We start from the raw sequence: 24,868 nt of genomic DNA on the forward strand, positions 1-24,868 counted from the left end.
AGAGAGAATGAGAAGAGTGAGAGTAGTGGAATGTGAGTTGAGAGACTTAGCAGTTGCATGCAATGGCCAGTTCCTGGCTTGAGTGGGCCGCAACAACTAGCCAAGTCCTTAATAGTTATGAGTGTCTTGATTGGGCGATAATGATTGTGGACGCAACTGCTATCAACATTTTTGGATTAGCGTGATTATACTTTCAGATCATTTATGTTTGAGGTGCCCAGGTTGGTCATGCCAACCTTGTCCACCTCGGATTATAATGAGTTCAACCAAAAGATTTCCCGCATCACCAACTTGACACCTCTTTTATAGGGAGATTTTTGGGGAAGCATCTCAACATTAATTAGAAAAAAATCCATGTCCTCTGCCATATGAAACTAAGAAGAGATAAATGAACTGTTAATTTGCACTAAATCCTTTATTGGGGAACCGTGGCATATCCTAATACCAAGGGCCTACATCTCTAGCCTATGAAAGCACTTGCATATTTCCTAGCTTCCAACGCAGTGCAAAGACTATGAAACTACACTCAATGCCAAATCCACTCTTCCTGAGATCTCTTCCTTAAATGATTGACAATGTAGGGAGACATAAGATTTATAAATAACGCATCTAGCTTGGTCCTGGAAATCATCAAAATCACCAAATTAAAAGACTCAAGAAGCCATTATTAGGTCAATCACCATCTCTACGGGCCCTTTACCGGAAGAAACAATATAAGGCAGAGTCCATCATCACCTTCTTCGTCTCGCCCGGCAGAACTGTAGATCAGTTCCCAATTGCACAAAATTAAGGTTCGACGTGCATAAAAATTAGGCAGGGGCATTTCGCGTCATAAAAACATTTACTCGAGGTCCTCCACAGCCCCAGATCCCAGCTACCACCCCTTAATTCCAGGGCCGCACCCCATCTCGCCTTTAAATACCCCACTCACTCATTACCCTTCTTTATCACTCCGGAATCCGTGCTCCCCTGCCATGGCAATGGCGGTGACCATACCTTACGCCTTCTTCGTCTCTCTCCTTGCTTTCCTGCTCATCGCCAATGGCGCTTCGAAGCGCCTCGAGTACCAAACCCTTGTCGTCACCCCTCTCCGGCCCACTCCCGCTCTCCTCCCCGACGACGACTTCCTCACCTGGACTTCCGACTCTCAAACCCCTGCCGACGAGACGGACCTCTCCCCTGCCGGCGGCGGAGCCTTTTCCTCCTCCTTCCACGTCAGCCTCGCCCATAGGGACTCCCTCCTCGCCGCCAACACCACCCCGGAGCACCTCCTCCGCCTCCGCCTCGGCCGGGATGCTGCCCGGGTGGCCAACCTCCATAAGATCCTCGCGGCGGCAACGGCGGCCGGGAATGCCACCCACGCCGTCGGGGCTCGGCCGAGGGGGTTCAGCGCCTCGGTGGTGTCCGGGCTTTCCCAGGGCAGTGGGGAGTACTTCACCCGAATCGGGATCGGCACGCCGGCGAGGTACCTGAACATGGTGCTCGACACCGGCAGCGACGTGGTGTGGCTCCAGTGCGCACCCTGCAGGCGTTGCTACTCCCAGACGGACCCCATCTTCGATCCCCGCCAGTCCCGCTCTTACGCCGCCGTCCCCTGCGAGGCGCCGCTCTGCCGCCGGCTCGACGTCGCCGGATGCGACACCCGCCGCCGGTCGTGCCTCTACCTGGTCTCCTACGGCGATGGGTCGATTACCACCGGCGAGTTCTCGACGGAGACCCTCACCTTCCGCGGCGGCGTCCGGGTGGCGCGGATCGCGCTGGGGTGTGGCCACGACAACGAGGGGCTCTTCGTGGCGGCCGCAGGGTTGCTGGGGCTCGGCCAGGGGAGCCTCTCGTTCCCGTCCCAGGCGGGCCGGCGCTTCGGTCACCGGTTTTCCTATTGTCTGGTGGACCGAACCTCCTCCGGCTCCGCCGCCTCGCCGGTGAAGTCCTCCTTGGTGGTGTTCGGCGACTCGGCGGTGCCCCGGCCGGGGGCGGCGGTGGCGTTCACGCCGATGTTGCGGAACCCGAAAATGGACACGTTCTACTACGTGGAGCTGACGGGAATCAGCGTGGGGGGTTCCCAGGTGGCCGGAGTCTCGGCGGCGGACCTTCGGCTGAACCCGGCGACAGGGAAGGGAGGGGTGATCGTGGACTCGGGGACATCGGTGACGCGGCTGGTGCGGCCGGCGTACGCGGCGCTGCGGGACGCGTTCAAGGCCGGCGCGGCGGAGCTGAGGGAGGCGCCGGGCGGGTTCTCGCTGTTCGACACGTGCTACAACCTTGCCGGGAAGACGGAGGTGAAGGTGCCGACGGTGGTGATGCATCTCGGCGGCGGGGCGTCGGTGCCGCTACCGGCGGAGAACTACCTGATCCCGGTGGACACCAAGGGGACCTTCTGCTTCGCCTTTGCCGGGACCGAGAGCGGGGTGTCCATCATCGGTAACATCCAGCAGCAGGGTTTCCGGGTGGTCTTCGATGGCGCCAGGTCGAGGGTGGGGTTTCTGCCCCGCGGGTGCTAACTAATCTCGGTGGGGGCGGCCGTCGGCGTCGGGTGGAGAGCTCAAAAGGCTTCCGTGTCCCGCCCGGTGTCGTTTCCGCGCGAGCCGTTACGTTCTATCTCTAGTATCATATTCTGTTAAGAGGCTGAAAAGAAGCGAGAGTAAAGTACCTGGTTTATGTTTTTGGCTATTAAATGACCACGTTGTGGGCAAGCTTCTAACGTTGTTTTACTTAAGTTTTTGTATTAGTGTGTTTTTGTTGCTTCTGAGTCCAACTCCAACCTGTAGTTTCTTCCTCTATAAAATCGGGATTAGAGTAGACCGGTCGGAGATGGTGGCGGGAAGGGAGGAAAGGACGCACATGGAGCAGGGGGGTCTGCCACAGTTTGTCGTCTTTCTTCCGCTTCGGGTCCTGTGCGCATGGGACCCGGCGATACGGAAGGTGGTATCTCGGGCGCCCTTATCTTTAGAAGGAGAAGGGAAAAGTAAAAAAAAAGATAACCCTTGACTGGGCGGTGGTGGGATGCGGGTGGCAGCATGTTACAAGGACCCAAGCCATGCGGGTGCGATTCCCGAACCGGGTGGGCTGTCGGCTCTCTTGCGATGATTAGTTTCTATGTAACGTGCATCATTATTCTAATTGAGTTAATAATTTGCTGAAATTATTGAGATAGGTATCAAGCTGCCAGTTTTGAGGCAAGTCTTCATGGACGCATGTTCTCATCTGGTACTGAGCCCACTGGAATGGGTCCGGCAATGGCTGATTTCATGGAAGCTGCGACTGTATCTATCTGTAGAATGATGTTACAACCAACAAACACGCGCACACACAAAGCAGTTGTAGTTGGTGGGTCCTCCTAGAGCAAGAAAAGTTTCCATCCAAATTTATTTATCTCAGATAATATTTAGATAAAAAATAATTTATTTATATTTTTTATACATAATATTTATCTACAAAAAAAACCGAATCCTTGAGGTAAAGAGCAAATGAGGTCTGATGCTACTGCTCTTTTACGAACTGATAGCTAGAAGAAGTGATTCATGTACAGCTAGCAAATGAAAAGAAGAATTTTGACTGCTGAGACCTTCCCTTGCTTGCAGCATCTCATAGTCTAAGTGGGTCATCGGGAAAAGATAACAATGATGAATCATTTCCTGCAGATGATGATGGTCGAATTACCCATATCATTTATTTCGGATTGCATAGCAATAATGCAAAAAACCCTTGCATGAGAAAGGGTGTAACCCTTGTTCACTGTGCTCATCCATCCATCTTAATTAAGATTTTCAAAATCTTTACCGAACACTATTCCGATTAGTTGGCTGTATGAATAGATATGGTTCTATACCGAACCAAACCAGCACGAATCAATAAAGAAAGGAAGGGATGAACTAAGAAGGAGAAAAAGAGAAAAAAAAAAAGAGAAAGAGAGAGAGGAGGAGAGGAAAATAGATTGAGGCAGCGGAGATACCGTCGGTGGCCACCGAAAGATTGCAAGGGCCTTCGGAGGGCCGCAGTGGCCACCGCGGCTCTATGTCATCCATGAGAAAAAAGAAAGGAGAGAGAGGGGGCAAAGAAAGAAAAGGATAGAGAGGAGTCCACTAGAGAGACTGTCGGAGGGCCTCCGGCTAGTCGTCATGACCGACAGGCAGTGTAAGCCATGAAACAAAGGTGATCGCTCTTATTTCACGGATTTTTTTAAAAAAAGTCTAACAATAGTGAAGTCGGCAATGGGTTTGCAGGCTTCACTATTTTTGAATTTTTTTAAAAAAATATTGAAATAGTGAAGCCGGCAAATCCATTGTTGACTTCCCTATTTTTTGATTTTTTTAAAAAAATTTAAAATAGTGCAGCTGGCAAACCCACCACCAGCTTTACTATTCATCATCATTTTAAAAAACACGACACAAGGAAGAGGAGCTGTCGTCCTTGTTCTGCGGTTGCGGCTCTGTCCGCGAGTTTTTAGCTACCTGGTGACCACAACGGTTGTGTAGCGGTGCCAAAGATCCCTCTCTATTGCCGTCCCCATCATTTGGTAGCATCCCTCTCTCTCTCTTTCAGGATTAAAGTTTCTATCAGACGACACCAGGTATGGATATCTCTGTAGCCCTCCGACGGTGTTGTCCGACATTTTTCTCCCCTCCTCTCTTTCTCTCTCGGCTCTGGCATGTGCCACTTTGTAAGTTAGAATCATCTCGATGCCCTACTAGTCCAATTCGGCATGTCTTGAACCATTCGATTTAGGATAATTCTAAAAATTATGATTTTAACTAATGATAGCTCTAATTATATATGTTGCAACAGTCTACTCTTATGTGACAATAACTATAATCTTCTTCGCCATCCTCTCTCTCTCTATAAAAAAAAAAATATTTTTTTTTTTTTTAAAATCTTCCTAATATTCACGATTCATTATGGACTAAACACTACCAGAAAACACAACGGTGCGCTTGCATATTTGAAAGAATAGAAGTGACTCTCCCATTTGGCAATGTTTCAAGGTGAATAATCTTCAGAAGCAGCGCTGCTACCTTGGATTGACATTATCTAAAATTCATATCTTATGGTACCCTGAACAAAAAGCTTAAAGAAGAAGAAGAAAAAGAAGAGTGAAAAATTGTGAAGCATTGCATATGCCATTATCAGCTTTTGTTCAAGATAAATGCAATCTCTCATCTAGCCATGGAAAATTTCAACTAGCTCATTCTTTCTCATTTGAATGAAAAAAATAAAATTAATATTTGTTAGGGTAAATCATCGTCGCCCAACCGACTAAGATTGATCCTCGTCCCCCTACCGATTGAATATATAACTGGCTAAGTGGATTATACCGACTTAGTTTTCAATCGACGATCTGACTCAGAATTCAATCGACAACGTAAGACTAAGTCGGTTTTGGGCCGACTAAGTTTGACACGTTGATAATAGCCAATTGAGCACTCATTCGGATCTCTCCAGACTATATTGATCTCAAGAAAATAGGGATTAAGCGACGGTTACTCAATGTGGGTGTTAATCGCCCACGTTCAGGGAATTATGGGCATAATAACCTTCTCCCGATCGTCCATTATTTGGTCTTAATATAGTTAAGGGGATAACCATCCACTAAGGACAATAATGCCCACATCCCGAATCTTGAGGAGTGGAAGTTATATAGTAACGGTACTCTCCATCCTATATAAAATGGCGAGCAGGTGGACTGAATAAGTTTTTTTTTCTGACTACTGAAGTTTTTGCTCTCATACTTTGGTTTTTTCAACTGTTCTCATTTTTCGACTGACTTAAGTACTGGAGAATCCCCGCCAGCTAATTTTCGACAAACAGATTTGATTTTGTAGGTTTCTTGCCATCTAACAACCTGATGCAACGGCTTGGCTTTAAGCCGACCATCTCGTCGGAGATCCGCGGCAATAATATCATTCATAAATATGGTGCACTCTAAACAAATCTAGGCCAAACCATGAAGATCATAGAGGCAATAGGGGTGAGTGAGATCATGGGTTCTTCTTGGAGTTATGTAAATCAAGCAGTCGGAACACTTCTAAGTCCTTGATCAAAACACAAAGGTAATTGTTAACATGCCTAGATCTTGAGAATGTCTCAAAGCAAACCAGCACTTGCATCACTAAACAAGTCATTATCCTTGAAGGTCTAAGCGGCACACGTTTCTCCCTGTATATTTGTTTGTTTTTCTTTCCACAATGCCGTTATTTATGTTTCTATATGGTAAAATGATTGGTTTTGTGATCTTCGTCATAGGTTTGGATAGCTAACCTTTTTTTTGGTTATTTTATCTTTTTCAGGTTCTTGCAAACCCAAAAATGTCCTGGGAAACAATGCAAAAAGCTGTCTCAAATGAATGATGTGAGTTCAGGTTCGACGTTTATATGTTTAAGCAATTAAATCGTGTGTTGATCCACCTTTCTCTTTTCTATCTAGGGATGGCAAAAATCGATCCGATCCGTCAATCCGATCCACATTCGATCTATCTTAAAAAGATTTAGATTTGGATTAAATGAGTTCGGATCGTAAATGGATCGACCTATTTAATCTATTTAATAATCGAATCGGATTCAGATTTTAGATAACTGATCCGTTTAACCCATTTAATAAATAGATCGAGTCGGATCGGGTTATAACCCATTTAACCCGTTATATTTTTTTTTCTTTACCCTTTACTTCTTAGGCCTTAGGGTAAACTAAATCAATGTTTTAGTTTTTACTCTTCACCTCTTCGGTCATCCACTCGTTCACCGTTCGGTCGATTCCACTTTCGCAGTTGTTCGCCTTTCCTCCTCTAGGATTTTGCATCCCATCCCTCCTCTCGATCGAGAATCCCCCACCATCTTCTCTACTGCTGGCAATAGGTGGCTGTCTACTATCAGTTCCTCTCCATTCGCGGCCGTACTGAAGGAAATTCGGAGGAATCGTGAGATTCCACTGGTTCGGAGCTTAGGTATTCCCCTCCTCCTCCTCAACCTCCTCCCTTAGATGCTGCTCCTCCCCGATCTCCCCTCATGGGAGCGCTAGTCGAGACCTGGCCTTCATCTTTAGCGGTCGTGACGTGCGACATCACGACAATGACAAATTCGAAGGAATCGCGAGATTCTGCTGGTTCGAAGCTTAGGTGTTCCCCTCCGATATCTGGTGTTAGTGTTCAATTTAGATCCGACGATTGTTCTTAGGTTGGATTTTTTTTTCTTAGATTTATGTTAGGATTTTTGGGATCTCATAGCGATCTGATCTATTATTTGGTATTCTTTTTGTTCGACTAGTTTAAATTAGGAGTTTTAGTCCTTTTTAATGGTCATTTCTTTTTTTTTTCTTCTTGATTTTGCTTCAATTTATGGGTTTAATGGTATTTGGATATGGCTGTTCAATCTGCTCTCAGACGATCATTGTTCTCCTGCGATTTATTTAATAAATATTATCTTGCATGTCTCATTCATATATTGTCTCATTTATATATCGATTTGCTAGTTTTTTCTTAGATTTATATTAGGATTTCTGGGATCTCATAGCGATCTGGTTTGTTATTTGGAATTCTCTTTATCCGGCTGATTTAAATTAGGGGTTTTAGTCCTTTTTAGTAGTCATTTTTTTTTCTTCTTGATTTTGCTCTAATTTATGGGTCCAATGGCATTTGGATATGGTTGTTCGATCTGGCTCTCAGACGATCATTGTTCTCCTACGATTTATTTAATAAATATTATCTTGCATGTCTTATTTATATATCGATTTGCTGGTATATTCTAAAATTTATCTTAGTACATATTTAAATCTTTGCTACTTTATTTTCTGATGCTATAATTTAGGATATAAGGTGCTGATTTTTTGATATTTTTGAGTTTTTTTAATTTTTATTTTTTATGCTGAATGTTAAAGTGTGCAGTATGGCCTATGTACAGAGGTTTGTTTTAAGATTTGTGCAGGGAGGCTATGATGATTTTGAAATATCTTTTTGTTGATTCAACTATTTCTAACAGCAATAATCTTGGATGACTTTTTTCTACAGGCAACCGAGTGTTGTTGTTTTGATTTAGTTGTAGATGAAATACTAAATCTGAGCCTTCTCTTTCTCTTCCTTTCTTTAATATTTTAACTATTTTTAAATTTTTTATAGTTAATATAAGCTTTCATTATATGATATAGATGGATAAAGAGCCTGTCGTCAATTTAGATCGAGAAGTAATGATGATGGTGCCAATGAATCGGCACCTGTAGATCGGGAAGTAAATGATGTTTTTATTGATATGTTAAAAATCCAACTTAATTTGAAAAATATACTTTACTCAAATGGTGAGTTCTTTCATGTTTAATGTTGTGTTCATATTCTTAATTTAATTGTACAAGAGAGATTAAAGAAGATAGATGAATCTATTTACAAGATTCGTGAAAGTGTTAAATATGTGAGAGGTTCACAAATTTAAAAATAAAAATTTTTGAAATGTGTTAGACAAATATCTTTGAAAAGTAGAAAAGATTTAAGGCAAGATGTTCTCACAAGATGAAATTCAACTTATTTGATAGTAGATAGTGCTCTTGCTTATCGACGTACTTTTTTTTATTTGAAATTAAGTGACTCCAATACAAGCATTGTCCATCTGAAGAAGAGTGGGACAAAATTGTGAAGATTAACAAGTTGTTGAGTATATTCTATGATGCTATTTTTGTATTTTCTGGAGTTAAGTATACTACAGTAAATTTATACTTTTCTCATATTTTTTTGATTGAGCTCACTTTAAGACAAGAGATGGAGAGTGTAGATGCTTTCATATAATGAATGACAGGATAAATATATAGAAAATTTGAAAAATATTGGTCAGATCATTGTTTCATCTTGACAATGGTAGTTATTTTGGATCCTCGATATAAATTTCAGTTTGTAGAGTATTGTTACAGAAAGTTGTATGGATATGGCTGCATCAAAACCGTCCGCATCTGTGATTGCATATTTTCTCTCTTCAATCAGTATATAGTTTCTTCCTCTAAAACTTCAGCTGTTGGTACATCAACTGATGCAGACATTAATAGTGGTACTTTTTTTGAGACTTTTGAGCCATGTAGAAAAGTAGATATTTTTAAGGTAATATAAATTTTTATTTATCAAAATAAATTTATTATCTTGTATATGATACTAGTTCTAATAAATAACTCATTTTAATTTTATAATATTGTAGGATTTTGATACATTTGAAAGCTTTAAATTTGTGACTACTATACAGATGTCTGAATTAAAATTATATTTAGATGAGCCAAGAGTTGATAGGAAGTCCAATTTAGATATCTTTGAATTTTGAAAAGTCAATTATTTTTGATATCCTCATTTTTCTCTCATAGCATGTGATATTTTAACTATTCCAATATCTATAATTACTTCTGAATCTGCTTTTAGTATTGGTGGGCAGATACTTGATAAGTATCGTAGTTCACTTAAACCAGATGCCACTGAAATCGTGATTTGCACTCGAGATTGGATATTTGAAAAGAAAGATATATAATTTAAATATTTAATCATTATATTACTATTATATTTTTTAAATAAATTTATTATTAACTATTGTAATATTTCAATATTGATGTTTTGAAGCCCAAGTTAGATGAGATTATAGAAGATGTCATGAATTCCAGTTCCATCAATGAAGCCCAATTAACTCAAGGATCGGCCAATATTGATCCTGTAGTGGTGTAGAGAGGGCTTCTTTAATCTCACATCGGTTATGAGTCAAGAAAAAATATGGCTTATATGAATTGAAACCTTCTCTCCCAACGTGAGGCGCCTTTTAAAGGATAAAACCATGAGGCTCTAAATGATCAAGGTCCATTGAAGCCAAAAGGCCCATTGAAGCCTAAAGGCCCACTGAAGCCTAAAGATGGTCATGAGTCAAAGTGGACAATACCTCACATATGTGGGGGTGGAGGCATAAGCCAACCATCTGAGCCATTCGACCTCTTGACCCATGACCACAACATTGGCACCATCTATGGGAAAGCCTCCTATCTACACATACTCTCCCTTGACTGGAGGGCTGTGTTATGGTGTAGAGAGGACTTCTTTAGTCTGACATCGGTTATGAGTCAAGAGAAAATATGACTTATATGGATTGGAACATTCTCTCCCAACGTGAGGTGTCTTTTAAAGGATAAAATTGTGAGGCTCTAAATGATCAAGGTCCATTGAAGCCTAAAGACCAACTGAAGCTTAAAAATGATCATGAGTCACAGCGGACAATACCTCACATATGTGGAGGCGGAGGCATAAGCCAACCATCTGAGTCATTCGATCCCTTAACCTATGACCACAATAGATCCCAACCCATAATGAGATGAATCATGGTTATACATTCTTTTTTGGATTGTGTTGTTCATATTTTTCAGACATATTATTTTGTTATGTTGTGTTTTGTTTGAAACCTCTTTTTGATTTTTGTTTGACTAAGAACAATGGATGTTGTTATGCTGTCTTTGTTTGGAATTTTAGATACTTGTTTATATTTTAAGCAATTTTGAGATTGTTTTAAAGTTTGTATGTGGAGACTATGATGATTTTTGGGTATATATTTGATGACTTAACTAATTCTAGCGACAATAATCTTGGATGGCCTTCTTATATAAGTAATTGATTGTAGTCATTTTGATTTAGCTATGGATTAATTATCAGATCTGAACCTCTCTAGTTAATTGCTGAAACTCATAAAATCTTGACTTTTAGGCCGCTACTATCTATTTAATTTGAATATATTGTTGGTGATGGGATTTGGCTTAGAATTAACATTGTATCATATTTGAATCGTCTATATGTGTTACTGTTGCAGCGTTCCTATCTTCCTTATCATTACTGGGTTGTGATTTGGGAATATGTTCTGAATTCTGATGTTATTTACAGTAACATGTTAACTTAATATTTTGATATATATATTTTATGTTCTACAATATGATATTGCAGATTTTATACTTTCATGCATGCTATGAGATTGGACTTAAAAATATTGTGATTACTTGCCTGGCTGGCAAGTTTTTTTTTTTATTGAGTAGGTTTTCTCCTCATACTTTATGTTATTTAAAGTGATCACATGTTAAACAGTGGCAGCATTTGTTCTCTTTTAAGGATAATGTATTTCTAGACTTCTAGTTTGAAATGGTATATTTTGTCTTGAATTGAACATGCTGGCTGTTTGTGAATTATAATGTTTGTCTTATTTAAAAATAGGTTAAACGGGTTGGGTTGGATCGGTTAAACAAGTTGTTTCATGGTTATGCATTCTTTTTTGGATTGCATTGTTCATGTTTTTAGGCATGTATATGTATTATGGAGGCTATGATGATTTTTGGATATATATTTGATGACTCAACTATTTCTAGCGGCAACAATCTTGGATGGCCTTCTTCTATAGACAACTGATTATAGTCATTTTGATTTAGCTGCGGATTAATTATCACTTTATTAGATCTGAGCCTCATCTTCTTTTTCTAGATATGCATGGATTTTTCTTTTCCATTCTTTGCTATTCTGATATTTTTCAGATGCAGCAACCTTATTATCATTTTTGAGATGGATGAGAATCTGGATTAGCAGATCCATGTGTTTGAAGTTGTACCACATATTTGTATCCTTCACTTTTTCTCTATCAATATTTTGTACTCAATTGAATATTGCTAAAATACAAATTTTTCATGTAGGAACCAGGATGAGTTCCTTCTAAGAAATCAGCTCCAGACTTCTATGAACTATGATGATGGGCAACATGAGCCCTGAGCATCTCTGATTAATTACTATTGCAGCGTTGCTATCTTCTTTGTCATCACTGGGATGCAATTTGAGAATATGTTTTGAATTATGATGTTATTTACAGTAACATATTAACTTAATATTTTGATATATGTATTTTATGTTCTACCATAGGATATTGCAGGTTTTATACTTTCATGCATGATATGAGATTAGACTTAAAAACACTGTGATTACTTGTTTGGTTGGCAAGTTTTTTTTTTTTTTAATTCTTGAGCAAGTTTTCTCTTCATGCTTTATGTTATTTAAAGTGATCATTTGTTAAACAGTGACAGCATTTGTTCTCCTTTAAGGATAATATGTTTCAGTTTGAAATGGTATATTTTATCTTAAATTAAATATGCTGGCTGTTTGTGACTTGTGATGTTTGTCTTATTTAAAAACAGATTAAATAGATTGGGTCGGATCGGTTAAATAGTTTGTTCATCTATTAAATAGGATAAATGATAAACAGATTAAACGGGTTGGGTCGGATCGGTTAAACGGGTTAACTGTTTAATAAACAGGTTAAATGATAAACGGATTAAATGGATTGGGTTGGATCGGTTAAACGGATTAACTGTTTAATAAACAGATTAAATGGATCGGGTCGGATGATCTATTTATTAAATGAGTTAGGTTCAGGTTTGAAAATCTGATCTGTTTAATAAACAGATCAGGTTCAAGTTTGATGTTTTCTGATCCGACCCATATTTGATTCAATCTGCTTATGATCTGATTCGATCCGATTACCAACTCTATTTTTATCATAAAAAAAAAAAAGAAGATGTCTCGAAAGCTAAAAAGATTTGCCATACATATTAGTTAGTATCAGTGCAGAAAAATATGATATGACGGACATCTCAATTGGACATGTTTCCTTCTTCTCAGGTTTGTTGGCTTAAATGCCGGATTATTCTGATTTTGTATCATGTCAAGATTCATTTTACTGAAAAGGCTTTGAGGTTGATTGCAAAGAAAGCAACAGCTAAGAATACTGGGTTCGACTTTTTCGGAAAAAAAAAAAAAAAAAAGAATGCTGGGTTCGAGGATTTGGATAAATTTGGGAGAACGTTTTAGAAGGAGCAATACATGAGGTGCAATCTCTGTCTTCCGTTACCTAGTTTCAGCGTGAAGCAGCCACATTTTATTTTATTTTTGTTCCTGTAGTCAGTTAAAAAGGGGGACTGCAGAACATACTGGTGCATATAAAAGCACATTTACGCTCTCAGTGATTTACTGTTACCAATATTATGGCATATGAGCTCTGCATGAACTTAATGGCAGTTCTGGAAACTTATTATCGATTTTATTGGCCCATGATATCATGGACTCCAGACATTATCATCAGTGCCTTATAAATGTGTAAGGTGGGCATTTTACTTTTACTGAATAATATGACCTTTCTTCTCTGATGCTTGAACTGAAAATTGGTAGCTATAGATCTACGCTCTGGGCTGTATAATAACTTGCATTCAATATGAACAGTAGGAGCTGCCACAAAAAAAAAGAAGCCTCGCAAACCCATGGCACTGCATCATACTTAGTATTACAGTGATATCATGAATGTCTCAGATTCATATCCGAAATATAGATTTGGAGGTGGCTGAACTATACTATACTGAAAAGAGTTATATTATGCTGATATAAGCTGAGCTATCTTGAGTTATATGCTGAGCTGAGCTATCTTGAGCTATGTGTTGAGCTGAGCTATCTTTATATATTTAGCCATCTTCATGTCATGACAGTCATCCACACCATACAGAAAAGATAAAAAATAATAAATATTCCATATGGAAGCATATGGAGGCTAAAATCTCTCCACACTCTGAGCTCCTGATTGACAGCCTATGCAATTAATAGATGGGATCCTCATGTATCATGAGGTGACACCACTCACTCACTTAAGAATGTCAAAAGGTCAGGCACGATCTTTTAAGATATTCAAATCTTCTACTCAATATATTGTCAGTAACGACCTCCTCACTCTACGGAAGGATTAAGGGCTGGATTATCTCATCCATAATGGCAAGCTCAACGGTCCTGCAATCTCGGGATCTCATAATCGTCATACAGCTGTTCGATTAGCTGTTCGACAGCCTTTTATATAAACAACCAAAGCTTCGAGGATCAAGGTAAGTTAATCAATCTCTCTTAGAGAGAACTCGTTGTTGCTCCTATTGTTCTTTGAATTTGATTTGAGCATCGGAGGATTCTCGCTGGAGCAAAAATCTTCGGTTTGGATTTATTTTGTAGATCCCTCCAATGCCAGCATCTCTATGCGAGGCTCAACCGTCTCCTCTCTGACCTCGATCGAATCGAGCAGCAACAGCAACAACAGATAAAAGAAGGGTATATCTTCATCATGCCACTCAAGCAAGTCTCGTCCCATCTCACCAATGCCACCGTCTCCCGCTAGCTAGAGAGCCAGACCAATACCCATGTGCAGCCACCGGTGATAGAGACTCCTCCGCCAACTAGTAAATACTGATCATGGTGGATCAGCTCAATCTGCTCTTCCAGTAGGTCCAGACTTCGACAGCCGTCGTTCAGACAGTCCAAATTGATTCCGCATCCTCTTTAATGATGCAACCAGTACTTCTTTTGGCGGCGCCACTAGCACCTCAAATGGTGGCGCCCCTGTTGAATCTGACTTTCCAGCCATCACCACAATCTGAGCAGCTGCAGACACTTTCATAGAGCCTAGAGAGGAGTTTTATTGCACTGGCTCAAAGTCGATCTCGAAGTCGGGACTTGCAATCCAAATCGAAAAGAAGGTGCAGAAATTTTTTGATTCTCGAATTATTTTAAATTTTTTTTTATCTATGTTTTTAAAATTCTTTTGCAGGCTCAAACAGGAAAGGAGAACATGATGCGGCGCCCGTCTCATCAATCTTCCACGCATCAAAGTCGTCGAATCAGCGGCCCCATACGCTTGCGCCCGTCGTGCATCCAAGCCGAAGTCCCCCTTTACTCCTTGCTCCGCTGAAAAGAGGCCTCGAGCCAAAGTCTCCCTCTACGTGCGTCCCTGTCAGCACTGAGGCCTGCCGGGCTACAGGACCGCAAGCATCCGATCTTCATAGAACAGAAAGAAATGGGGTCATGGTTCCCCCCAGCTCGACGTCGAAACCAGGTCAGCCACTAAAAAAAAAAGAGGCAGAAAAAGCAAAAGAAAGAAGAAGTGGGGAGAAAGGGAGAGAGGCCGACCATGGATCACCGGATCACCACCTCCCGTGACGTCGGATCGTCGGATCGCTGCATCCCACACAGTGCCGGCTTAAGGGTAAGGCCACCAAAGCAAGGGCTTTAGGCCCCAATTTGTTTTAGGCCCCCAGGCCCCCTCCCTCTGCCATCCATTTGCACCACATCCAGCCATCCACCTATGGGCATGAGAAGATGAATGGCACTGGAGACAAAGATGGAGATGGCGAGACAGGAGACGATGAGCGGGAGCGACGAGACAGGAGTGGATGAGGAGGTCTCGAGACGGAGAAGAGCGGTTGTCCGTCGGGGCCGTGGGCGAAGAAGTTGGCAATTCGAACAGTGGGGTCGCCGGAGAGCTTGCAGAGGGAGGCCTTGAAGCAAGTGAGGGCGACACCAATGAGAAGGCCATCAAAGACACCGATGGTACCACCATCGATAGAGAGGATGCAGACCCATCCCACCATCTGACGGTAACGATCTGACTTGAGGGACGTCTCCTGGTCTCCGACGGCGGACATTCCATGCTTGAGGGATATCTCCAGCAGGACAGAGTTTCAGGCTTCCGGCGGCACCACGGCAGGGGGTTTTTGGGCTTCCGACATCTGAGCGACGGTAAGGAAGACGGAAGGTCAGAGTCTCCATGCATCGGTTTGTTTCTTTTATTTTTTTTCTTTCCTGAGTTGCGACACATGTGGCAACTGAGACTGGTAATAGCATAGTCAAAGAAATAATGCTGCATTGTTATTTTTTTTTATAAAAAGAAGGTTCAACTTGAATCGTGCTATGGATTCCCTTCATTTTTAACAGCACCTTTTGTAACAATCATGCTAAATCTTTACTATTATAGATGGAGGCCACTTATCCCTGCTTCAGCATACTACACACCTTTTGTTCAGGTTCAAAGTTTGGCTGGGTTACTCAGATTAATGTTCCTTTTCTAACGATTTTTATACCTTTTGGATCTACTGTATTATTCATAGTTGTTGTTTCTTTTATTTTCTTTTTACTTTTTGAACTTAGTCCTCTCCGTTTACTAATGCAAATGTTTGTATTGGGGCTTTATTCAGATGTTTTATACATAGTATATATTTCTAAATAAACTCCTATAGCCGTGTACAATAAAGGCTTCATATTGGATATAATATGAAGGGCAAACAGAAATATATGAAGGCTAATTCCTGTACTAAAGTTATATCATTTTTTAAAGTGGTACAATATATATATTCATTATTTTCTTCTTCTACTAAATGATAAAAAATTTTACACAATAATATATCTGATCTAACTCTTAAATCATTGTCATAAACACATGAAAAAAATCGTATTGAAAGTGTTAAAGCAATAAGATTTCAAGCTCCATAAATAAGAGATGTTTTATTGAAATTAGCAGAAATTAGTGAAAATTCTAAAACTAAAAGTGAAGCTAATTGCTTCGCAACATATGAGTTTGAAAATTTTGAGTTTTTATTGGATATGACTATTTGGTATAATATATTATTTGCTATTAACTTAGTTAGTAAAAATTTACAATCAAAAAATATGCATATTGATGTTGTTATAGAACAACTAAAAGATCTTCTTTCTATTTTTGAAAAATATAGAGAATATAGATTTGCATCTACTATGATTTTTTTAAAAAAAATTATATTTCAAATAAAAATAGAGCCTAAATTTTATGATAAATGTATCATTTATAGAAAGAAATAATTTGATGAGAATATTTACAATGAAATAATAAAATCTCTTGAAGAAATATTTAGAATTAATTATTTCTTATATATAGTAAATCAAGCAATTTTTTCACTCCAAAAAAAATTAGAATAGTTTCAGATATATTAAAAATATATTTAGTTTTATATTTAGCGATAAAAAATCGAAGTCATTAGACAATGATAGTTTGAAAGAATATTATTTTAATCTTGAATATTTTTTTAAAATATAATAACTACTTTGATATTGATGATTTAGATTTATTTTCAGAGCTAACAATTTAAAAAAAAATATACAAGTAAAAAATAACAGTTCAATAGACATATTCAATCATATAAAATGACTCGACTCTTTTTCAAATGCATATATTATTTTTAGAATAATATTAATAATTTTAATAAGTGTTGCGTAGAAAAAAAATTTTTAAAATTAAAATTAATAAAATCTTACTTAAGATTAATAATATCTCAAAAAAGATTAAATAGATTAATCATATTATAAATTGAAAAAAATATTAGAAGAATTTTATTATAAAAATTTAATAAAAAATTTTGCATCTCAAAAAATTAAAAAAATAAAATTTCAGTAAAAAATTTATATAAAATTTAATAAAAAATTATATTTTAATATTTAACTTTAGACCTCCCAATGTGTTGAGCCACCCCTGATCCCACAGGCCCGGATCACCATCTCCCATGAGCCCGGATCGTCGGATCGGTGATCTCCATGCCTTCGCCACTCCGCTCGCTCCCAGGCATCGACATCATCACTGACAAGTGCTACATTGCCAAGAACATCGGCCGCCAAGTCAGCTCGGCTACCGCCGGCTGCGACCGGCCGAAGACTCGTGGCCTCCTGGCCCGCAGCACCGATGTGAGCGTATCCATCTTTGCGAGCAAGTTCCCCCGCATGCACACCATGCTCCTTGCTCCGACCGCTCCTCCTCCAAGCTTCCCCGGCGACGCCGAGTTCTTCTTGGCCGACGACACCTCCTGTGCACGGATCTGAGCTCCGGCTCCCTCCGTTCGAGCTCTAGCTCCTTCCATCCGAGCTCCCGACCTCCGTCCGAGCTCCCGGCCTCTATCCGAACTCTCTGGCCACTCCTCCTGCGGGCCCTGGCGAGCTTCGAGGTAGGCCCGAGCTCCCTGCTCCGCTCTTCCTACGGGTTCATCTCCTCTTGCTCGTTGCCTGCGACTGGGTAGCCCTCTACGTTCGACGGCCCTTATCGTTGCCGTCATGGAGCTCTTTTGGCTTCAAGATGCTGGTGGATCCCAGACTCTCTTGCCAAAGAATGGGTGCCCTGCTATCCCTCCACCGTCATCGCCATCTTCGTTGCTCTTCCGCCCTCGGTGCGCCGGTGAGCACCCAAGACACTCATGGACATGTCGGTTGGCTCTTTCTGCTTCAGGGTGTGAATGAGCTTCCGAGACGCCCATGGTTGTGGCGGTTGGCGGTTCTCTCCTCCGGTGTTATCGTTGTCACCGTTTTTTAAAATCATCACCATGTCAAGCCTTGCAGCCTGATGAATCTCAAGATGCCCGATGGCCGTATCGCCATGGCCATGCAAATCCAAAATCCAAGCATGCAGATCCGAGGTAAATCATGCAAATCCAATGTTAAAGCATGCAGATCCGAAATAAATCATTCAAATCAAAAGCGAAAGCATAGAGATCGAAAGTAAAAATCAAGCTAATTCAAAACAAAAAAAATAATCTCAAAATGTAGCAAATAATAGGAGTCAAATAAAACCTAAAAGCTTCCAAACAGAGCTTACAACTCTCGTGATAAAAAGCTTTTAGACCTTATTTATTATCATGCATTGTTCTTTTTAAATAACAGATCTTCAAACATTTAAGTTAGAGTGGAGGTCAGTCCAAGGCCACAACGATGATGTAAGATCCACGTCATCAGAGAGACAACTTTCAAAAAACTAAACTCAAATGGTCAATATCACCAAAAGATCAACCTAAGCAAAATAGAGCAATATCAATCTAATTATCTGTTATTTTAATTAAAAATTTAAAAAATTCAGCTAAAGCCGATTTATCCAGACCAGCTCGTCGAATTTTTCTCCGAGCCATACTCCTACGGAGGACAACCTATGAGACCTCCATAGCCCGACGAGTTATTTCCAGATCTTCCAGTCCGTCGATCTCTATCCAAACTAGCTCATCGAGTTTTTCTCCAAGCCATACTTCTATGGATGACAACCTATGGGATCTTCACAGCCCGTCGAATTATTTTCGGTTCCTCCAGTCCGTCGATCTCTATCCAGACTAGCTCATCGGATTTTTTTTTCAAACCGTAGTTCTCTGAAAGACAACCTACAGGACCTCCACAGCCTGTCGAATTATCTCCAGATTCTCTGGCCCGTCGATCTCTATCTGGACCAGCTTGTCGAGTTTTTTTTCGAGCTGTACTCCTTCGAAAAATAACCTACAGGACCTCTACAGTCCGTCGAGGTATCTCTGGGTCTTTCAGTCCATCGATTTCTATCCGAACCAGCTTGTCGAATTTTTTTTTGAGTCGTACTTCTGCAGAGAACAACCTACAAGACCTCCGCAGTCCCTCGAATTATTTTCGAATCCTCCAGTCCATCGATCTCTATCCAGACTAGCTTATCGAATTTTTCTTCGAGCTGTACTTCTATGGAGGACAACCTATGAGATCTCCACAGTCCGTCGAATTATCTTCGAGTCCTCCAGCCCGTCGATCTCTATCCGGGCCAGTTCGTCGAGTTTTCCCCGAGCCATACTCCTACGAAGGACAATCTATGGGACCTCCGTAGCCTATCGAATTATCTCTAAGTTCTCTAGCCCATCGATCTCTATCCAGATCAGCTCATCGAGTTTTCCTCCGAGCTGTACTCTTGTGAAGGATAACCTACGGGACCTCCACAGCTCGTCGAGTTATCTCTAGATCTTCCAACCCATCGATCTCTATCTAGGCCAGCTCGTCGAGTTTTCCTCCAAGCCGTATTTCTATGGAGAACAATCTATGAGACCTCTATAGTCCGTCGATCTCTATCCGGACCAGCTCGTTGAGTTTCTCTCTGAGCCAGTCGTTGGGAATTGTGTCCTAAAGCCAATCGTTGGATGATTGCGCTAATTATAAATGTATATGAATTGATCAATAATAAAAGTTAATTGATATTTTTCATCACAAGATTACATCTTTGAACAAACTCCTATATTGTGATGAAGTTCTTAGGACTACTTTGATCGATAAAGGAGGATTTATCACACAGTCCTTAAACTAATTCATGACTAAACGATACGCTATTACTAGGATGATAGTGATATCAAGTATAGATCGTTGTATGCCATATGCATTGGTTGTCCTTGTAACCAAATAGTGTGGAGACACTGGTATGGCATGCAGCTGAGATGTAGGTGTACATTGTCATTGAACGTGACCAACTGCAGAGCACTCTGTTGTCAAGGGTAACTCGCGAAGGGTATGGATATAAGTGTCCCTCCAATCTGAGATCACCATGGTGACTTACAAGCAACTCACTGTACTTTGGTATCGGACTAACTGAGTTTTTAATTTAGTGATAAAAATTTTTGGATACAGTCAAGTACTTGTCAAGTTGGTGCGTGAGTCAAGATGGATTGATCCCTCTGAATTAGTAAGAGATATGTATCAATGTATTTCAATTTAGCAAAATCTGGATCCGGATAATCCATGTGATGGATTTAAAAAAAATTAAAATATAATGTGGATGACTTATCAAGGATTGATAATTAAATTCTAGGTTGTCCTTGAGTATTAGGGTCAAAAGGATGAATTATACAGTAACCATACGCCCATAGGTTCTTGAATGTTGCTTCTCCATCATTCGATCTATCCGGACGTCAGGTCATCATTGCTAGATGGTTACATCGATTGGTTCAGAAAAATATTTCTGTGCTACTGACTTAGGTTCGAACCTATAGGATCCACTCAAAAAAAGTTTCTGACTGATCAACGATTGAGAATTGTTCAAGGGCTTAATCGTCAATTCGATTGATGGTTAACCTTATACAAAAGTTATAATAAATTAATTTATCAAGTATTAATAAATTAATGAAGAATTAATTAGCAATTAGATTGTTGATAAGCTTAATTTAATTGAGCAAAGAAGATTAAATAAAATCTAATTGAATTAGATTCAATTAGGTTTGATCTGATTAGGTTATGAGATGTCTAATCGCTAAGAGAGAATTGTCTCTGATTTGATCAGAATTTTGATTTAATTAATTTTTAATTTAATTAAAATTTGATTAAAAATTTATGAATCTAATTAGATTAGATTTTATATATTTTATTTGGACTAAATCAGATGTGATTTGGTTTGGATTCAAATAAGAAAATTAAGAGTTCTTATTGGAATAGGACTCTTCTCCCTTGCGCCAATCCAGTTTGTATACTATATATCTCTATGTACAAAATTATTTTGTATGAAATTTTTTCACATCAAAGAGTTTTTTCCCTTCTCTATTGGACGTCCAAATCTGATTTGGTTTTGATAAAAGAAAGGTTCTTAAATTGGATTTCAAAATGTTCCTTATCAGAAGAATTTGTTCTCATCCAAATCAACCTCTCCACACTAATAAATTTTTTTCTCCTTATATGTGCAAAATTTTGAGAAAATTTTTTGTGAGAGATTAGCTGGAGAATTGATTTACTATAAAAAAATATGAGAAGAGACATCTCATATTTTTTTGGCATGTTTTGAGATATGGAATTGTGAAAGGAGATGAAATTCTGTAAGAGTCCAGGATCACTAGGATTCTTCTCCCCACCTCCTTACACGCCTATAAAAAGGGCCTTTGTGGTTTCTTTTGTGTGTATAAGATATCAGAAGAGAGATCTTCATAAAAAAACTTTGAGTATGGTTCATTATGTGAAAAATAGAGAGGAGGGTCCTCTCTTTTGGGGTGTGTACAAAAATCTGAATTTCAAGTTTTTGATTCTAAAGATTTGAGAAGAGAGAATAAAATAGAAAAAAATTATTTTCTTCTTCATCTTTCTTTCACCTCTTCATCTCCTCCAAAAGTTTGTCTTCAATCTCTAAAATATTTCAGAGATTTAAAGAAAAGATCTAGATCAGTCAAGAAGAAGATCTTCGTGCAAGCTAGCACTCTCGAGAAGACTGATCAGATCGAGGCTTCGAATGAATTTTTTGTACAGATCGGACACGTGTGCAACTACGAGAAATCAGCAAGAACCTTCTCTATCATCTTCTCACTAGTGGTGATGATCGACCCATGCTCAGGTATCGAGTTATGAACTCAGATTAGAAGTAGATGTGATCTACTGCTCACATGCATGCATGCTGATTTTATCTTCAGTATTTTTCAGATTTTATATGCAACATAACATGTCATAGATCCTAGAGTAGGTTGATTTGATGATTAATCATATGCATGTTAGATTAATTTGATTAATCTAGTTGTCTTCCACTGTAATTTTTTTAAAAGAATTTTGAAATACATGTATGAAATCGCCTACGCATCCTAATACGATCTCTATTCAAGCCAGCTCGTCGAGTTTTCCTCCAAGCCGTATTCCTACGGAGGACAATCTATGGAACCTCTATAGTCCGTTGATCTTTATCCGAACTAGCTCATTGAGTTTTCCTCCAAGTCGTACTCCTGCGTGGACAACATATGGGACCTCCGCAGTCCGACAAGTTATCTTCGGATTTCTAGTCCGTCGATCTCTATCCGAACCAGCTTGTCAAGTTTTTCTCCAAGCCGTGCTCCTACGGAGAACAACCTACAGGACCTTCGCAGCCCATCGAGTTATCTCCAGATCCTCCAGCTCATTGATCTTTATCCGAGCCAGCTCGTCGAGTTTCCTTCGAGCCGTACTCCTGCAAAGGATAATCTACGGGACCTCCGCAGTCCGCCAAGTTATCTCTAGATTCTCCAGTCCGTCGTCTCTATCCAAACTAGCTCATCGAGTTTTTTTTTGAGCTGTACTCCTATGGAGGACAACCTACGGGACCTCAACAGCCCATCGAGTTACCTCTGGATCCTTCTGTCTGTCGATCTCTATTCGGATAAATTCGTCGAGTTTTCTTCAAGCCGTACTTCTACGGAGGACAACCTACGAGACCTTCGCATCCTGTCAAGTTATCTTCGGGTCCTTCAGCCCATCGATCTCTATCCGTGCTAGCTCATCGAATTTTTCTTCGAGCCGTACTTCTGTGGAGGACAACCTACGGGACCTCCACAGTTCATCGAGTTATCTCCTAGTCTTCGAGCCCATCGATCTCTATTCGGACCAGCTCATCAAATTTTTTTTCGAGCTATACTCCCGCGGAGGATAACCTACGAAACCTTCACAGCCCGTCGAGTTATCTCCAGATCCTCCAGCCCATCGATCTTCATTCGGATCAATCTTTGATCGGCTGAAAATGAGCAGAGCACAAGATGCTCATATGAAGAGCAGAGTACAAGATGCTCATGTCAAGAGCAAAGCACAAGACGTCGCTCCTATGAAGAGCAGAGCATGCCGCTTGTAAGGTCTTAGATCGATTTAAGCTCAAAAGATCTTAGACCGGCTCAAAATTCAAACTTTTCTTTAGCTGCTTCTGCCGTCCATATTAAATAAAAAACAGATCCTTAATAGGATGCATGGATGGATATCCCTAAGATCGAGGCATCATTTCAACATATTTTTTTATTTGATTCTCAGACTCAGGAGTAGAGAGGTAGTGTTACGGTGGTATCATAGATGGCTCAGATTTATATCCGGAACGTATATTTGGGGGTGGCTGAGCTATACTATGCTGAGAAGAGTTATACTATGCTGATCTAAACTATCCTGATATGAGCTGAGCTATGTGCTGAACTGAGTTATCTGGAATTATGTACTGAGCTGAGTTATCCTTCTATACTTAGCCATCTTCATATCATGACAGCCATCCACACCATGCAGAAAAGGTCAAAAATAATAAATGCCCTCATATGGGAGCATATGGAAGCTAAAATCTCTCCACACTCTCAGCTCGTAATTGACAGTCTATGCAATTAATAGGTGGGACTCTCATATACCATGAGGTGACACCACTCATCCAACTCAAAAAAATCAAAAGGTCAGGCACAGTCTTCGAGGATATTCAAATCCTCCACTCAATATATTGCCAGTAACAACCTCCTCACTCCACTGGAGCGATTAAGGACTGGATTATCTCACCTACAATGACAAGCTCACGGCTCTGCAATCTCAGGATCTCACAACCTTCATAAAGCTATGTGACCAGCTGTTCAACAGTCTTCTATATAAGCAACCAAAGCTCCCAGGATCAAGGTAAGCCAATCAATCCCTCTCAGAGAACTCGTTGCTGCTCCTATTATTCTTTGAATCTGACTTGAGTGTCGGAGGATTCTCGTCGGAGTGAAAATTTTCAGTTTAACTTGTTTTGCAGGTCACTCCAGCACCAGCATCTTTGCGCGAGACTTAGCCGCCTTCTCTCCGGCCTCGATCGAATCGAGCAGCAACACTTAGGATTTTATTATTTAATTATTTATGATAAATCTTATGGGATTTTTGCCTTTTTTTTTTTTAATTTGAGAAACACTTCAATTGTTTTTTTTTTTCTTTCTTTTCTTTTTTTTTGGACTTATTGCTTGGTATGGGGTCTGGAATTATATTCAACCTGGCTAGATGACTACTATATTGTGGGTGGTAAACAAATGAGAGAGCAGGTTAATCGTCATCAAAGTTGGGATTGGAGTTTGAGAAACAGAATTATGTGAAACAGGATGGCTTGAGTTCAGATGCTGGACCAAAGCTGTTAACTGCACGATATGAGGTGTTCATATGGCAGGAATCTTACTCGCCTTAAGTTCAGTTGATAGCAGACTGATGTCTAAAAAATCAGAAATTATTCTTCAAAATCAGCAACCTGCAGTGCTTCATATTAAAAGCTAAGTCATTTATCCATGTGTTTTCATCATTACATGGAAACGGTCCTCCTTTCCAAAGACTTAACCGTACCTTGAGAATCGATTAACAAGCACCAGAAAAGACAAACAACTAATGATTCCAATTATTAGAGAAACCTAATGTATGACTCTACAATCTAGAGTATCTTATTGATAGAGCAAATTTACGAAAGTGTTGACTTGAACCTCGGTACTTCTCCTTCCACGAACGCGGCATAGGAAATGTTGCCAATCAAGGCTGACTTAGTCGCATATATTGCTAAGA

The 24,868-nt window shown here is 40.1% G+C and overlaps 1 protein-coding gene and 1 pseudogene across 1 annotated transcript; both read left to right on the forward strand.

Moving 5' to 3' along the window:
* Positions 1 to 425: 425 nt before the first annotated feature.
* Positions 426 to 2,711, forward strand: LOC105047320 (aspartyl protease family protein 2). The gene has a single exon (XM_010926201.3). The coding sequence runs from the start codon at positions 975 to 977 to the stop codon at positions 2,499 to 2,501; it is 1,527 nt and encodes a 508-aa protein (XP_010924503.1). The 5' UTR covers positions 426 to 974; the 3' UTR covers positions 2,502 to 2,711.
* A 6,053-nt stretch (positions 2,712 to 8,764) lies between these two features.
* Positions 8,765 to 14,986, forward strand: LOC140858713 (uncharacterized; annotated as a pseudogene).
* Positions 14,987 to 24,868: the final 9,882 nt, after the last annotated feature.

This window comes from Elaeis guineensis, chromosome 6 (genome assembly GCF_000442705.2).
Source record: "Elaeis guineensis isolate ETL-2024a chromosome 6, EG11, whole genome shotgun sequence".
Taxonomy (NCBI): Eukaryota; Viridiplantae; Streptophyta; class Magnoliopsida; order Arecales; family Arecaceae; genus Elaeis; species Elaeis guineensis.

Excerpts from the sequence above, each read along its gene's own strand:
- LOC105047320 (XM_010926201.3), top strand. The coding sequence starts at position 975 with ATGGCAATGGCGGTGACCATACCTTACGCCTTCTTCGTCTCTCTCCTT.